The sequence below is a fragment of the Ciconia boyciana genome, chromosome 22 (assembly GCF_034638445.1).
Source record: "Ciconia boyciana chromosome 22, ASM3463844v1, whole genome shotgun sequence".
Classification (NCBI taxonomy): Eukaryota; Metazoa; Chordata; class Aves; order Ciconiiformes; family Ciconiidae; genus Ciconia; species Ciconia boyciana.
The window spans coordinates 4,082,201-4,100,183 of NC_132955.1; the positions used below are offsets into that span (position 1 = coordinate 4,082,201).

Sequence of the window (17,983 nt, forward strand, 5' to 3'; positions counted from 1 at the left end):
GATGACTTAGATGCAAGCTTACAAATATGCTCAATTACACCGGGCAGATCCTCCTGGGTCTTTGGACTTCAAAGAGTTTCAAGACACTAACAGCTACACACAAGATAATGTGACAATTTGCCACATCCGACCTTTGCAGTGAATTAATAAGCTTGTAGGAAATAACTTGCAAAGGTACTGTAGCCATCTCCAAGGTCTAGGAAAAGCAGGATTAAACTGTGAGCAACCTGAATCCATTCAACACCCTCAGAAAATGTCATGCTAAGGAACAGAGCATGCTGCTTCTTTTCTTTTTTAATAAAGTGCACATTATTTTGGCAGAACTGATTCACAAAGTTTCCTTATTATTCACACAGTTAAACCAGATGACAGTATCTGCTCACAGTAAGATAAATTAAGGAATTCTCAACCACAGCCTAGAACAGTATTCCCATATCTCATACCAGACTGTTTCCAACCTTTCTGTCTGGTGTCTGTAATCAGGCTATACGTAATATATACAAGGTCTGACATCTTTTTCCAGCAGCACTAACTGGCAGAGCACAGCACACTTAAGCAAGTTTCCCCCCCTCCTGTCGAAGGAGCAAGAACTGCTCTGTAGCCAACAGATGGGAGCAAACGACTTGATCGAAGATGAGAGGAATGGGTTTGCAACTCCAGCAACGAGCTTCGCTGCATGTTGTGCTCCGTTGTGCGATGCGGGTACGCCCTATATGTTGCTGTTCTGCTACTGATTTACCATTAAAGCCTGCTGTTTCCAGGGAAACCATACAGACATCTTTAATTCTGTTTTGATATGCAAACCCCGATTTCTACTTCCTTGCACGCCGTGCGGTCATTTCTATCTGTGCAAAGCAGCAGGATCACATTTCAGTTTGTAAGTCTTTTGTATGACAGACTGACACGGATGGTGCAGGTTGGTGGGAAGAAAACCAGCAGCAAAAGGTGGGATTTGTTTCCTCTAAAGGAAGACGTGCAGGAATCATCATCTGAGCCCGCTGCTGGACTCAGCTGCAGACCTCTAATACCTACGTGTGAAAGATATTCTGAAGCATCGCACCAGCCATCAACAGATTTGTCACTTGAAACTGTTTTACCATAAAAAGAAGCAACAGATTAGACAAGCTCTTATAAATAACAACTCCATGCGCTTGTTTCCTTCAAAATTCAGGGAGCTAAATAGAGAAAAATATCTGCTTGTGTTAAGAGGCAGAAAAAGAGCTCAGGAATTTTAGCCACTGTTAAATGCTGCTTTTGAAATGACACAATACAGGACATTAGAGGTCAATATTACATTTCAGTGAACTCAGTACAGTATAATTGGACAAATGGAAAACAATTTTATAATAAAAGGTTAAAATAATTTAAAAATAGTTATAATACTATCAAACCCATAAATAAGCTGTTTGAGTCACCATCAGGACCAAGGGAAAGAGTATGTATTTTCAGAATAGCCATCTGATGATAATCACATATGCTATAAAAATCTTAACCACTGTATTAGAACATATATACTTTGATATTAGTGCAAGACATAAAAGATGACATTCATCCTTTAAAGAATAAATACATTCAGCACCATTATCATTCAGTTGCTGAAACAAAACTGCACTATTTCTCATTTTACAGATCGTATCTTCCTTTTCTGTTTCCCCTTTCTGCCCAGAACTGTAAAGCAGGTTGAATCCTTCAGCGAAAGCAAATCCCAGCTTGACACAACATCAAACCGAAATACCATCAGTGCTTTCCACTTCGCTGGGACCACCCGACACGGGACCAAGGCATGGCCTGACCACGCACGCTTCATTTGCCTAACTTTGCCAACTCCACACAACCCCCGTTTTCAAGCAGGCTTGCTTTTTTTGTCCTGCACTCTCGTATGCAGCTGTCCGCACCCTTCATTTCTAACTTATCGCTTCCTCTGCTATTTGGCCATTGGTACCTTCAACACATGATCTTTATGAAGCTGTTTTTCAAGGAATATCAGACACCTTCACATACCCATAGCTGTCAAAGTGAGTGTTTCTGCCTGTAATTGTCATTACATTCTCAATCTGGGGACAAGGGACACCCATTTCTGGATTACTGACATTTTAGCTAACTAATTTAAGATGAAATTAAAGACTTCTCTTTGGTTGATTTGGAAAACATACGTCAGCCTGAAGTTTGGGTCTTCTTGTATCATTACTGCACATTTCTCTTCTTGCCCTTTCATTCCATGCCAGGCTTTCCAAGCTGGGTTTCCACATGCTCCTGTTAAGACTGGTAATTGCTTTAAAAGACTAAAACATTTGTACTTTCCCCTCCCCCCCCAAACTGTTTGAGGATGTTTGTGTTTAAAAAAGAAAACCAGCAGATCTCAGCCATCAAGCAAGGCAGGGAGCGTGAAAGCTTCTTTACACCTATCTATCAGGTCATCACCTTGTGTCTGCATCACTGAATTTTTACACCTGGAAATTCCAAGTGTCCCATCATTACCTTGCACAAGGTACCGGTGGATTCGAACCAATAGGGACTGGGGAAGGACAAATATGTTTTCTGCACTGTTTAATCAAAGTTTGTCTCTATACCTAGCTCCCAGTACTCCCTGGCTGGACAAAATGCTTTAGCTCTGTTCTAACCCTCTTCTGGCTTCATGATGGGTAAATAAAATGGAATTACAATGGCATCAGGCCTCCATAAATACCTTCAAAATTAGGGTCTTTGTGTCTGCGGAAAGCTGCCGTTATAACGTGATACTTCAGGAAAAACACACTGAATTGATGACCTGACACGCTCCCTACTTGGCAGAAAACCCATGCCATACTGGTAATGGCTTCAGCAAAAGATCAGATAGAATGAAAAGCTTTAATGGAAAAAAAAAAGCTTGTTTAGAAACAAATACAGTCAGTAACAACAGGAAAAGGAGTCTGTGTACATACTCTCAGAAATATTTTCTTAAAAGAATGCTCTTAAGAATTTCTTAAAAGAATATGGCCTGCAATATTCCAGCTCAATGCCTCCTTCAAAAACTAATGCAGCTATTGTTTCACTTGGTAAACACTCACAAATCCTCAGTAAACACTTGTTAAAAAAAGGAATAAAAATAAACCTATTCAAGGAAAAGCGAAAGACTAAATTTTACAGTGTTTCTAATCCAGCTAATCCAAACCCTTTCAAAACTTTATAGTACTTCTAACTAACATACTGTTACGCTTATCTGTCACCGAGACATACTATTCTTACTGCAGTGTTGCAAACCCAAGGATTTTGCCAAGTGATTAGAAACAGAAGGCTGTACTGACATTTTTCATATGCTAATTGGCATTTTCTACTATTGTACATATTGCTCAATTAAATCTGGAATCTACAGGCAACTTGTCCACTTAATGAAAATTGTCATTTGTTTAGAGCCTGAAACCCTGTTATTTGTTTCTACCGTGGAAGTGTGAAACGAAGACTTGGAATCAAATTTAGATGCAAATGGCAGCTGAATAGTAAACTCACTGCTGAATTTGGCCTTGGGAATGTAACTCAAAATTTGAAAATTATACAGTGATCGGGTAATGCACCGATCTGGGGTTCTTCCCTTTGGCTTCAGCCATCGCTTTCCCAAATGAGGAGACTTTGCTACCATACTTGATGGTGAATTCAGCACAGGGAACTCAATAAATAAATCCAACAGTACTGACACAAGACACGAGGTATCTATTTGCTCTAGAGATACAGAAATACAGGGGTACTAAAGTTCTTAAGTCTATAAAATCATATACAGATCAGATAAAAATACAGCCTCGTTTTTACCAGTGTTAAGCACCCACAGATCCTAATACTTCTAATAAATTCTGTATTTCCTGTGACCTGACAAATCCATCCTCTCATTTCCATCTTCTGATATATGGCCAACAGGCAAAAGAATGATACTTAATTTATGGGTCATATTGATGCTCACATCCAAGTTTGCCTTTCAGTTACCCAGGTCTTAAATGTCTGCATGAAGAGTAAAATGGACCCACCATCAGATTTTAAGGACCATCAGATCTTCCCTTTACAACCTGAATTTTGGGCTGGATTCTTCAAAACCACTCCTTTTAAATGATTTGCTTTTTCTAGATGTTGTTACAAGGAACTCATCTTACATGGGAAGAAACCTCTTACGGTAGAAGAGTAATTTCAGGTAAGGAGGCTATCTGCTGAATTTACAGTCTGAAGGACAGTTTAATTTCAAGGATTTGTTATATACCATTGCCAATTTTCTAAAGCTCACTTCTACATGTTTCAGCAGCCTGAAGCAATCACACTTCTTACAGCAACCCTAAAACAAGAAGAGACTGAACGCTGCCAGTGCTGGCAGATTATACGCAGCAGGGATGAGGCTGGCATGAGTCTTCACTTCAATTTTTCTTACCTTAAAAATATGTGCTTTGAGAATGTGATGTCCCAGTTCAATAGTTTGCTGTCGATTTAGTTTTCCTTCTTGACGGGAAAACCAGAAGGCAAGTAATGTGTGGCCACTCCTAAAACCAGAAGAAACGAGTATGATAGTATTTGCTTGTTACATCAACAAAAAAACTTCTGACAACAATTTTTGCTCGTGCTAAGCCTTCAACCTTGTCCAGCTTTGGAAAACCGAGCTGAACTAATGCTCACTTGTAAACCACCAACTAATTGCATCCTTTATTATTGGTGATCACCGATAGCTCAAAACCACCCAAACACTGGAGGACAGCAAAAGTAAACCAATATATTTTCTATGAGCAGACGTGAATTTGGAAACACTAAAGGTACAGTTGCATGAAAGCTGAAGTGCTACTTTGATAGTCATTTTGCAGAGGAGAACTGTACTTTGAAAGCATGCCACCAATCCTGAAGTCATTAGAAAATGACGTATTTAAAATGTCCACACTTTGAAAAAACGTCCTTTAAATGACAACTACATTCTCCACCCCGTGACGCATCCTGCAGAGTGAAGCAACTTTACTTCCACGTAAAACTCCTTCTAAACACATTCTCCAGCTTTTCCAGGAATAAAGATGCTTCTGGCAGCAACCTACCAGGTTGACAACAAAAGCAAATTAACTGAGCTACATGCAGAGCCCTGTTTAAGGCAAAACATAATAAGAGAGACACTAACTTCCATCCCAAACAATGATCTTTACTGATGTTTTTAAACATACAAACTTCCAGCTTATAACGCCAAAAGTTCAGCGTGGCTGGGTCTTCTCAAACACGCGAGAAGCTGATTCTCCGTACGCGCACAAAACACACGCAGTGCAAAAATGCGAAGTACTGCAAACCATTTCTGGATGAGATCGGCAAATATCTGCCCCTGCAGGCACGTGTGGATGCAACAGCAGGAGACGCGGCAAGCAGGGGTGGAGGCCGCCGAGGCTCCACGCTTGGACCTCGGTGGTCTGGGGAGTTGCAGGTTTCTTGGTTTTGCCAACAGATTTGTATTCTTCTTTAAGCCCCTGGGCACTCCCGAGGGAGTCCTTTTTAACTCACTTCATTTCTGGAACTAAATCAAAATGTGACTACACATAAAAGCAATCAAACCCCTTGCAGCCAAAGAAAATAAAATATGATATCCACCGTGGCTTTAAAAGGGCTTTTAAGGACAGGGAATGTTATTAGCTCATCACGCTTTGGTAAAGCAGAAAAGTGCTTTGTGTGGCCAAACGGCAAGTAAAAATTACAGAAGACAAGAAGTTTTCACAACGGTGGGGATTTACCAGCGCCATCTTCATCCAGGGAGAATGATTACCCCTGTCTCAAAATAAACTCAGAATAAAAGTGAAAGACTTGTAGTGCCACGGCCAGGTGTTTGGCAAGGTCTCCCCCAAGCCCTGCCAATGAACCTCCTTTTGGACCGATAATACACGGATTCATTTCAGCGGAGCCCGATGATGCTCTGCCAGACCTCGTGGTACTGGTAGGATGTGGACATGTGCCCGCTGGAAGAGCAGGATGGAAAACAAAACGTCTTTTTCTTACAAGGCAGGACTTGATCCCCAGGTCCTGATAGGTGAAAGAGCACCGCATCCCATTTACATGTAATAAAATAAACTCTTTCACTGGTGAGTAATTCTGTTGTGCCTCTCTCCAAAATGCAATTAAATTTACAGAGGCACCATCAATTCAAATAATGAACTGTTGTCTGAAATGTTTTTATTGACTGATGGTACCCTTCATACTTCGGGTGACTTGAGATGAAAAAGAAACTGAAGAAAAACTCTTTTTTTGCATGCTTTGCCTGTCACGCTCCTCTCCACACCCTGGCCTGGCACGTGGCAAGATGCCCACGTCGGGATCCCGTAGCTCCCCGCTCCCCATCACTGGAGAAGGAGAAGCTCTTCCAGATGGTGACTCAGCCCATCAAGACCTAGCTTAGATGCCTCAGCTGAGTGCTTAAAATTAGGCAGGATGCCTTGTGCACAGGGCAGTGCCACCGATTTCCACGCGTCCGTGCTGTGAGAATTCTCCATACAGCACCAACAGAAGGGACAAAACATAAAGAGCTGGGAAAACAGAAGGGCCCTGGAAGTGGTTGTAGCACCTTAAGTTATCTACAGCTTGTTGCCTTTCCTTCCCTTCACTCTTCCTCTCTTTGTTCCCCATCTTTGGAATGGGAGAACACCAGGTCACATCCTTTTAAAGGAGACAGACAAATACATTTGCTCATTCTGCTGATTAACCTCCAGGAACGCCCATGGAAAGGAGAAACAAATCAAAAGGAAACAAGTGACTATGAAACACAGCTTGAGTGTTGCTAGATACAGCTGCAAGTCAAGGAGCACACCAATTGCTAGATTTTATCTGTCCCCGTTCAGGCAGATTATGAAAACCTATAATCACTCTAATACACTCAATGCATCTCAATAGCTCATCAGATTCACAATGCTGCGCTTATGGTTTGGAGAAGAGCCAATGCATTTACCTCACTAAAAGGATGGTGGTGCAAGTTCATTCAGAGACATCAGCTCACTTCCTTTCTGGGGAGAGTCATCAGGCTGGCAATGGTGAACCACGGCTTTCTGCTCCAGATCCGATAGCAGCTGTACAAGGAGACCCTGCAGCCACCCCTCTCTACCTCTATTTTTCACATCACAGACGAGGAAATAATGCCACTTGTTTGCTTGTTGAGCAAGGCTGATGGAAACCTCTTCGAAAACGCTTGGGAAGGCTCTGAATGGAGCCGTAACTATATTAATCCTAAGCATGAATTGAAGATCCAGAAACTTCTAATGTGCCTTTTCTTCACAGTGAGAGATGAAGTGCAGCTCCCATCTGACACACAAGCCCAGGTTCCACAGTTAGCTCCTAAATTGCTTTTCAGCTGCAGCTGGTAGGGTATTTACCTAAATTTAATTATATGCATGACTTTGGCTGTTATGAATAAGGCATGTACGAACTATTCCAGAATAAAATACAGTATTCATGAGTAATCCATTACCTCTGCAATGTTTCCCAGACCTTGGCTTTGGGCTTGTTGATAAATACTTGCAGTCACTTGTTCTGTCAGTGTTAATTGCATGCTAAACCAGACTCCAACAGCACAGGCTTTTTTTCTTTTTTCTTTTTTTTTTAATACAGCAGAGGATGGCAGTAATGATTTCTACATCAAGGAGCTCAGTGAAATGATTTGCTTTGAATTTCACCACTGCAGAGTTTATCATCAGAGATTTTTCTATTTTTAATGTAAGATTTCTTTTTGTGAAAAATTAATAGCGCTGCCAGCTCAGCTCCGGCAGCCTTTGTCTGCTCTCGCAGGCTGCCTGTGTCAGTGCTGGCTCCCGTAGCGGCAAGGGGTGCCTGCGTGGCTGCGCACATACACGTATATAAAGAGACATAAAGATGAGTCTTCATCCTTGCAAGCCCCGGCATAGCATGAACCGGTGCACACACAGAGCAGCTGTAAGGAAAGCTAATGTAAGCGACGGCTGTGTATGGGCACAAGGGGAGGTGCTGGATTCAGCAGAGTGGTCCTTACACATCTGCTCCCCGTTCACCCGAAGATGAGGCACGTACAGCTGTGGGTGCAGAGCAAGGTGACACAGGAGGTGGCACCTCGAGCACATCCCTCATCGTGCCCCCATCCCTCGTGCCACAGATGGAAGGGGACAAGGCGTCACTAATAAAACACCAGCGTGACCAAAGAGCTGTGATGGAGCATGGGGAAACACAAAAGAAAATACTGAAAGCTCCCGGATCTGCGCCTCATCTATACTACTCTATCCCTCAGGCAAAGTATAAGAGATTTAAAAGAGTGTAAAATTACTCTAGTGTTAAGGCATTGCACTACTGGAGTAAAAGACAGGCAAAAAAATAAGTGAGAATCAGTCCTGTTTACTTCTGAACCTACCGAAGTCCAAATTCCCTGATTTACACCCACATCTCCCTTCTTCCAGCTAATCCCATGAAACCATTCCAAAATCCAGAGATTTGACACTGTGCCCAGTGAATCTGGTCTGCCAAGAGATGTGTATTCGTATTTTATTCAGCTCTGCAGAGTGCAATTTTATAACTTCGGCACAGAGAATAATGTCTGCTCTGACAAAGCCTGGAGCCTCCTTGGCTTTCAGAAGGATGTCTGTCCAGACTGCAGAAAGGCCACGTGAGCTCAGTGAGCTCCTCTTGAAGGATCCTTTAATCACCAAAATTGATTTATTGATTTTTGTAACATAGCTTCCCTCTGATGTTGTAATTGCGAATTAACTTGGAAGGAATTAACATTATACAAGAAAATTCAAACAAAATAGGGAACGCTCTTAAGCACGCAATATTCTTTCCTACAGAATTAAATGCTGGTTTAATTTGCTGAGCTAACTGGGACAGCCAAGTTCAAAGCCAAGAAAAATCCTTCCACCCCTCGGGTCAGATCTCATCGCAGCAAGACAAGCTATGGAGTATCTGATAAAAACCCATCACCCTGCCTAGAAGTAACCGAGGACACAGCAGTGGTGTGCTACCAATTTTAGCTGCTTTAGGAAACTGCAGACACGCTTCCTGATGAGCGGGACAAGAACCCTTCGCCACCATGGTTGCTGTTTGCTTTCTTCACCCAAGAGTTGTCTTATTTGCACTGACCCACTCATACCATAGTCACAACTGTTCATTACACAGAGGAACACCTAATGGCCTCAACCGTAAACTAGAAATCCATCATTCTGGGTATTAAATCTGAGATTTCCAGGCTAAAAGGAGCTATACGTGATTATCTAAGCTTACATTTTTATAGTACAGATGATAAGGCTCAATCCATACATCATAGATGCATGGGTTAGACTTGCAAACCAAGTCCAGTCCAGATAAGGCTCAACCCACGCGTCAATAGATGCACGAGCCATAGACTTGCACACCAAGTCCAGCACCCCGGTTTCACTGAGGCAGGTCTCTTCGAAAGACATCTGATCATAATGTAATATTTCAGCCGCGATGTTATTGCCGCCAAGTAGAAGTGCTAGCTGACGATTTCTGGTTTACAGGAGACAAAGCATTGCGCACAAAATCCATAGCCAGTCATCATCCTAACTCTTAGTGCTTCGTTACCATTCCCTGCGGCCTTGTGTAGTCTAAGCAGTAAAAGCAGCAAAACCATGATTTGTGTGAAGGAGAGCTAAAGAATTGCACGAACCGCTCTGTAAGTGTTTGAAAAGCAGAAACAGAATCATTTAACAGCATCTGGCCTATCCTTAAGAACAATTTTAATTTAAGTAACAGCATCTTGGCGATGGAGGACTTAAGTTTCTGACATCTCATAAAATGAATAGGCTCATTGGATGTTTCTTCATTGCCAGGGTGCGACTGAACACCAGTAAAACCAATACCATCTGCGCAGCTACAATCCTGTTTGCATCTAGAGGGACGTGCTCAAGAAACACAAGCTCCAAATGCAGCCAGCGCTGCCTTGCCCCACATCCTCAGCCCCAGGCAGGCAGGGGAGGCTGATCGAGCGTGCGTGAGATGCAGCCAGGAGAGGAACAAACAGTAGTTAGCAAGACCTGCAGCATTAAGAGATCCTTTAGAGCATTTGTGCTTAATGATTCCTAGTTTTGAATGAGCTGGAAAGCTCCTTACCCCTCTGCCATGGTATTAACAGCATCCACAGCCATGTCCTTCAGGTAGAAAGTTTATTCAAGTAACTTTCTTTATTCAGTAAATTCAAGTAATTGCTAGAGATGCACTAGCAATGAGCTCACTGGTGCAGCTCAGCTGAAACTGAGACCATGCTGCAGACCTGCTTGCAATTCCGGTCTCATTTTTATTTCTCAAGGCCGCCTATTAAAAATTCCATAGGTACTAACCATGCTGCACCCATATTTTATCAAGCATCGGGAGTGCATGCCTCAGATTATGTTACATACTTGGCTATCACAGAGAAAGAGTTCGTCTGTGGTTTTTCTGGGATAATAGAGCTGCATCCGTGTCAGGAGCTGATCCCGGAGAACCTCTACGCTACATGAAACAACAGCAGCCAGGCGCCGGGAACTGCCAAGAGAAGCAGCAAAGAGGAAAACCAGACAACTCTGATGGCACCCTTCAGATTTAAGGTAACAAAAGATACTTACAATGATTTTAAAATACAGAACAAAAAAGGAAGGGTAAAGGAGAGAAAAAAGCATTTCCAAACGCTTACAGGCCCTGACTTAATGAGATTTAAAAAACCAGATCCAGAGAGTAAAGATGCAATTCCCTTGTCTCCGTTCAGTTCATAAGGCTTTTCAGAAAATCTGCTGGTTGCCAGGAACAGATCACTTTATATTCAGAGAAAAGAAGTGTTGTCCAAGAGCAGTGTGAAAAGACTGCTGGCATATTTAATAAATATGTTGGATGGGTAAAATGAATAACAACGCCTCTCAGTAAGCTCTCCAGTGACTACACAGTTAACGTACAGAGAAGCTCTCAAAAGGCAAATGGTGATACACTTTCTGTTCTCATTCAACCTGACGTAATTTAAAATATATGGGGTTAGAGAAGAACGGGGAATGTGATTTGGAAGCGCTGTGCTGCCGCTTTGACCAGGAGTAAATGAGCACGTAAGCAGCAAGATGGAACAAAGTCAGGGCTACTCTCTAGTGAACTGCTGGAAGATGGCTTTGCTCCGTAAGTGGGACTTAGTATTTGAGGAATGAAATGTTTCTGCTCGTTGCAGGGGGGTTGGACTAGATGCCCTTTAAAGGTCCCTTCCAACCCAAACTATTCTATGATTCTGTGAAATAACAGGAACAAATTAAGCAACATTTCTTTCTTTGGTCAGCACTGATATTGCCTCTGATTAACTCCACTTCTCTCTTCTTGCTGGCTCCGTGCCACAGAATGGATTACTCCGTGAATATTTTCTTCATTTAGATGTGAAAATGGTACAGCATACAGAAGTTTACGGTCCAGAAGAAAAAGATTTTATGAGGACGGTAACTCAAGACGCTAAATATATTCAAAAACTCCTCTGCCTCCGAATGCTTAGGTTGCATGTCTAATGAGCCAGTTAAAACAAGCTGCTCTACTGATGTCCTTTATGGTGGTAGCGATCACATCTGCTCTCCATCTCATCTGTCATGATTTATAGTCTGTCTCCCACTTCTCCTCTTCTCTTCCAACTGACACTGCAGCTGCAGCCCTGACCAAATTTCAGGGGAAAAACCTGCAGCTAAGCCACTTCGCCGCTTTGCTAGACACACAGCCACCACATGAATGAGTTCAAGTTTCCTTCTCTTCTGCGTGCACCCTGTCCTGAACCCCGTGTTACACAACTGTTGGCTTCTGATGCTCAGAGAAGTCCCTGTTAAGGCTGCCCAACTTGCTGCCAATGGCTTTAATCATTTATGCTTTTAGCTCTGTACTTCTGCATGAGATTAGAGTTTTAACATCTAGAGATGTTGGCAACGTGGATACTTGCATGAAATTAAGTCTCCTACATTCATTTTGTTGAGCTATTGCCCACTCTTTTTATATTTCAAAAAGTACTAGGTTACAAACCATGGAATCAGGAAAACTTTATTCTGGAAGTCATATGGGAAGCCTAAAAGTTGTATTCTAAGAGTCAGCACTCCAGCAGGTCCCTACTGCTTGGTGAACAGATTGTGTTTGCGCCTCCAATTAACTGGAGGACATTATGATGGATTCAACTTTGTGATCCAAAAATATGGCACTCACTACGGTCCGCTTGAGGAGTAAATTAAAAGAGCAAGAAACATTGTACTGTCATTCTTATGCTATGGGTATAGACGAAGCCCTGCCCCAAATCACAGGTAAGCCACCGCTTCTACCATGCTCCACACTTCTGCCAAAATTACAGCGGTGGAAATGATCTTAAAACACTAGATCCTGTGGTGATTTGGTAATTAATTACACTAACTCAGCACAGGCCTTGCACAAGCGCAGACGACCGGACAGCAGGCTGGGCAAGGAAAAAAATTGACCTCATGTATTTCGGTGACATGTGGCATCCAGCCCACAGCTGGAGACGGCAAAACGACAAATTACAACGTATTCCTCCGGGTCCTGCTGATGCACCAAGTGCTGGCATGTACCTGTAGCTGGGGGCACTCAGAAAAGCCCAGTGTGAGCTACAATACGTGCATTGCTAAAAGACTGGCACTCTGGAGCCATGAAAAACACATTAAGAGAGGTAATTCCAACGGTAAAGCAATGCTAAATAATGGAAGCAGCAGCGCTCAGCTCCCTGCTGCACCTTGAGAGCTGGGGTTGCTACTGACTGCCAACCGCTTGTGAAAATCTGATTATTTCACCTCCATCCTCACTAGCGGGCACTGTGTTATTTTTAATTTTCTGCATAAGTATATAAGGGATTCAAATAAATCCTAAACCCATTATTTTGCCTCACCTTGACTTCAAACAGCACCTTTGCTTCGCTGAGTAAAATCCATCCCACATGAATGCAGAGAAAACACTTAAGGCATAGCCCAAGTTTTGGTGAAGACTTGAGCATTTCAGCTAACAATAAAGCAGAGTGTATTTTAAGAGCTTTTCAGAATCTTATAATACAAAAGAGGAAGAAAGTCAACTAATCCATGCACCATAATGACAGTGAGCTACATATGGAGGAGCTAACTGTGGATAATTTTTAAGAAGCTGATGCGTAATGTAAGGACCCACCCCCCATTTAAAGCTGTTTGTTGTATCCCTGAATTTTTATAAATATCATTTTCACTGATTTTTCCTCTGAACTTTCTAAATTAATTATCTTTTGACTGGGGATTGTTATTTGTCAATCAGATTAAGCGCTCCACCAAAATGAAAAAAAAAAAACCCCCAAAAAACAAACCAACCTTAAACCCAACCCTATTTTTTTCTAATGTATACACTCTATCATTTTGCTGGGTAATATATAAAAACTTTGTGTAGGAAAAGTCTCCACTTGCAGCATGCCTCCCAAGAGAAAAAAGGAAAATGCAAAATACCTACACTGTATTGTATTAAAAGACAGCTCTGCTAGAAACCATGGCAACTCAGCGTGCTGGATTAGAGATGCATACTTCTGTTTGGATCGCTGCTGCACGCTAATCCATGCAGGGTGCCTTTCTTTGGGGTTTCAGGGACAGGGACAGATTTGGTTTGTGGATGTAGAAGAGGAGGGAAGAGATGAGGAGATGCCCTCAACCTCAATGATGGAGCCACCTAGTACTTCTCCCTGATTATTTTTTTGTGATATCCCTGATTATTAGATATCTTCTAATAAAGTCAATGAGGAGGAGCTGCCTGATAAAGCCCTGGTGCACTGAAGAGAACATCTATTGCAGAGTATCGATTCCTTGTGCAGTATTCCCAAGCTCGGGTTTCAGAGCCAGGTCAGCCTGGCGGTGCCATCGCTGGACAAGGCGCCAACACCCTGATTTTGAGAGATGCCAAATGCCTGCCAGGTCTCTCTCCATACCTGAGCATTCAGCTTTTCTGGAAACCTGGACACAAATGTTTGGGATTTCAGACTAACACCACATCTTTAGTACCCACGAGAACAGCTCTGCATCTCCACACAGTGAAAACATCCTGTGCGCAGCAGGATATTCCTCCAAAGTTCTCTATCAGGAGACTCTCCTCCACCATCACGCTGGTGACTGCTGTCCTCGCCACTCTTGCTCTTCTTATGGAAGGGAAAAAAGCTTCTGTCCCCATCATACAGGAAACCACAGAGTAAGTGCAGTTAACCAAACATCTGTGCAACAGCAAGGAGCCAGAAGCAGAATAGAGCCTTCGTCATGTTAAGGAACAGTTTAATTTCTGCAGACAAAAAGCATTCTTTGTTACGCTTACTTGCAGGCTGGCATTAATAAAGCCCAGCTCAGCAGAGCTTCTGCTCTGCCTATCCAACACCACAGCTCCGGGTGGGAGAGACGCCTTGGGCTGCACTTCCAGAGTTCAGCGAACAGGAGCAAGCCTATGCTGAAGGCACCACCTCTGCAGCTTCCCGTCTTCTCCGAGTGCCAGCCCGGTGCAGGTCCCCTCCCCGGGAGCGGCACGTCCACGCCTGGGCGAGTCACCCTGGACTGCCCTCCAGGCAGCGGAGGGGATCGGGTATGGGATTCAGCTCATCCAAGTCAGCGGCTAAACCAGGCCACATGAATTGCTTCAAGTATTAAAGGAGATCAGAGTGACTGCCTGAGGAACAGACGCGTGGATTGCAAGCATCTAATTAGGTGAGATTAACCCAAGCCAGAGGTGAAGCGCTTGAGGTGAAGATCTAAATGCTTCATTTTGCTAAGGTCCCGCGGATGCTGGGAATTTCCCTGAGCAGTGCAGACAAAAAGCCGGTTTCTACCCTGCTCCAGAGTGAGTGGTGATGACAGGAGACATACCACCAGCATGCACGTCGGGTGCTCCAGTGCCACCCTGAGAAGCAAATGCCCAAATTAAGAGAGTCATATGCATGCAACAGCATAGAGAGCATCTTCTTCCTTCCATAGTTTTCCTGGACAAGAAAAGAAAATCTGTGACTTTACCTCAAAACCCTGCGTATTGGTTAGAAGAGCAGCCTGGACAGATTCATCTCATCCAGTTTTATCTGCCAAGATAGCTGGTGAGCCCATCACCCCAAGCTCCCTTCAGAAATCAACAGGAGGAGACGCTTCCCAGGCACTCTTCATCTGACCTATTTTAGCCTTTTAGCTCATGATGAAACGAATCATTCTTATTTCTCTCCTCTGACTATAAAGCAAGTCTAGACGAGTAACTCAGATGTTGATACTTAAATCTGGATAGAGTAATTTCACTTCTGGGGTCCGTATCTGCCTACAGCTCTTTTACTGCCTTGCCAGGGCAAATCACTTCACTTCTGTCTCTCTCACAGTCCCTTCAGGAGCAGCACAAGGATAAAACATTTTATTAGTGTTGTAAAAGCATGGAAAATAATTGCATGGAAGTTTCTGATTAAGTCTAGGCAGAAAACAGCACAGCACTATAGCAGAATTTAGGTTAAGAAACACAAGTGTAAGAGTGAACGTACAATAATAACCAATTTCTCCCTGCATCAGTCACAAAGGATTGGGTCTTTCCCTAAAATGTTTTATGTTATTTGTCAGCTAAGACGCTTGGCTAATAGTGCTACACTGACAGGCCGGGGAAGTCATTACTGCAATGCTGGTTAAATGCTCTGACAAACACTTTTTTGGTGCCCTGTTATTAAACAACAGGATGCTGGGGGAGTGCCCCTGAGGGAGGGCCTGCAGCGACAGCGTTCCCCTTCGATGCCAATTAGCCTTTGTTTTGGACAGCAAACACACGGTGAGTGTTCAAAGAAGAGGGTTAGCATCTCAACAGGCTAACGCAAAAATCTGGAGGATGGAGATCTGCTGTTTGTTGTAAAAGCGTAGAAAAATGTGATAAATTCTGGACATTGCGTTCTTCCTCTCGCCTCTTTTCCGTGCTTCTGAGAACATGGGAACTCACTCTCATTAATGAAACGAGGAAGATTACCCCAGCTGCAGTGCCATGGACACGAGGCCCATTATCCCAATTTCCTTCGTAACATCCTCACACCTGGACACTCTGTCAGGGCAAGTCAATTAAAAGCAGCTTCACAAAACCACATTTCACTTCGAAGCTCTTCTCCTGGGGAAAAAATCAGCCTCAGCAACCTGACTCTTTACGTATTGACATGGCAAGGTCAACCAGCTTCACATGAATGGCGCACTTCTGCACCGTCGGATGATGAACTTCAGGAGCGGTCCATTACAGTTGCCATGCCTTCTCAATTCCCAAGCGAGCAGAAAGACATCAAACTGGCTGTGAGCAAACCAGACGAAGCAAATTTTCATAGGCTACTCCTATGAACTCTGTCAGCAGCAAGCTGTGCTTCTTTTAGAAGAAATAAAATGAAAAATCATTACTTATCTTAATCGTTGCTAAGGGTTTACCATGCTCTGAGCTCAACATCTCAATATTAGCTCTTCCCTGAGAGCTGGACAGGAGGATTTTGAGGAGCACAATAGCTGAATCTCAGGGGGTCCAGTCTATTAATCACTGAAATGTATCCTGTTTCATTACCTACCATCAGAGTATAATGCAATTAGTGCACATTATACATTAGAGATATTTATTAGTCCTGCAGTACGTATGGACTTACACTCAAGGCAGTGGGAGCCCGTTATATGCACTGCAACTTCTTTTTCGCCAGTGGCAAGGAGCTGAGTCGGGTTAGCTCTGCAGGGATGCCCTACTTGCAAAGAGCATGAGCGTTCCCCGTACGCTTTCAAGTCACCATTAATTTATCACGTGAAATGGCATGTACGGGATGAAAAGTGATGCCTGAAAGTCTCCTGAATGGTCTGAAGGGCAGCGCGATGTGTCTGTGATGTTCATGAAAGGCAGCACCAAACCCAAACCCTGAGCAGAGATCTATCACGTCGCTGGTGACTTGTCAAGCAAACACAGGCTGATTTGTGCCTTTGTGCTAAAATCACACATGGTTGCACGCCTTGTTTCAGTGCGAAACCACCCAAAATGCAGCACGTTTCAGTTTCACTCTGAATTTGATATTCTGAGAACACCCTTACCCATCGGTGTGAGAATGAAGAAGAGTATTTCTGGACGCAGAGGACCAAAGCCCCCGCTGTTACCTAGCCGTATGCGTTGCTACCACACGCAGCACCGAACACACGCGGGTGTCTTGCCCGCCAGGTAAGCATCCTGGACCTTCATTTCCTTTTTGTGGTAACGAAGGAAAGTAGTGATTTTTCCGAGTTGCTCTCGCTATGGTTCGTTATAGCAAGTGCTGTGTGATTAGTGATAATTGCCAGGCATGCTGGCTGCAGTCCCCTCACCCAGCTGATGACAAGCTCGCTTACAGCCATGACAGCCAAAACCACAGTGGCCAGACAGAACCAGTAGCACGGGGTGGGAGCGACTGGGAGGGAGAAAGCTCTCAGCTCCATAGGCGTAAGTGCCGCACAGGCATTGCAAACAGGGTGGAAAAGCATTACGCAGTGACAAGCACTTAATGGCTCCGAGGAAGGATATTAAATAACTAACATTGATTGATATAAAGACACCTGCTGCTGTGAGATGCTTTACAAAGGGTTTGCTCGATAGGACTATTGTGCAGAACCTACTAAAACAGAGAAGATGCCCGTTGGGAGGAGCTTTATAGCATTTTTCTACTGCAGCCTGTTTACCACAAAATTTAAAGTGGTAAATTACTCTGCCACTGCTAACAGCTACAGCTGCTTTATCAGCCAGGTGGCTATTTGGTTCCAGCAGATACCATCATATTTTCTTCAGACTGACCATAGGGTCTGGGAGCTGCACTGACACAGCCTTGAATCCAAGTGTTTCCCTGATTTTTATAATCATATTTTAAGAATGGGCAGGCCAAATGGAGCAAAGCTTATGGGGATAAACTACTAGAATTACAGTCAAGAGTGTCTGTTTCCACTCTTCAGTAGAAACAAAGATAGCGTTGTTAATGGTGATCGCTGGGTTTAGAGAATATAAATCTAACCATGATTAAATTCTATTCCCTGTGAGCTAAGCCAGGAACTCAGCTGCTATC

General features: G+C 43.4%; 1 protein-coding gene across 10 annotated transcripts in view; it reads right to left on the reverse strand.

The window, feature by feature from the left end:
• The window catches only part of TANC2 (tetratricopeptide repeat, ankyrin repeat and coiled-coil containing 2), a 252,991-nt gene that overhangs the window by 27,515 nt on the left and 207,493 nt on the right, over nucleotides 1–17,983 (reverse strand). For all 10 annotated transcript variants that reach the window (XM_072886245.1, XM_072886241.1, XM_072886242.1 and 7 more), the window contains one exon: nucleotides 4,388–4,496. In XM_072886245.1, coding sequence (XP_072742346.1) covers nucleotides 4,388–4,496 — 109 coding nt within the window. The remainder of the gene's footprint in view (nucleotides 1–4,387; nucleotides 4,497–17,983) is intronic.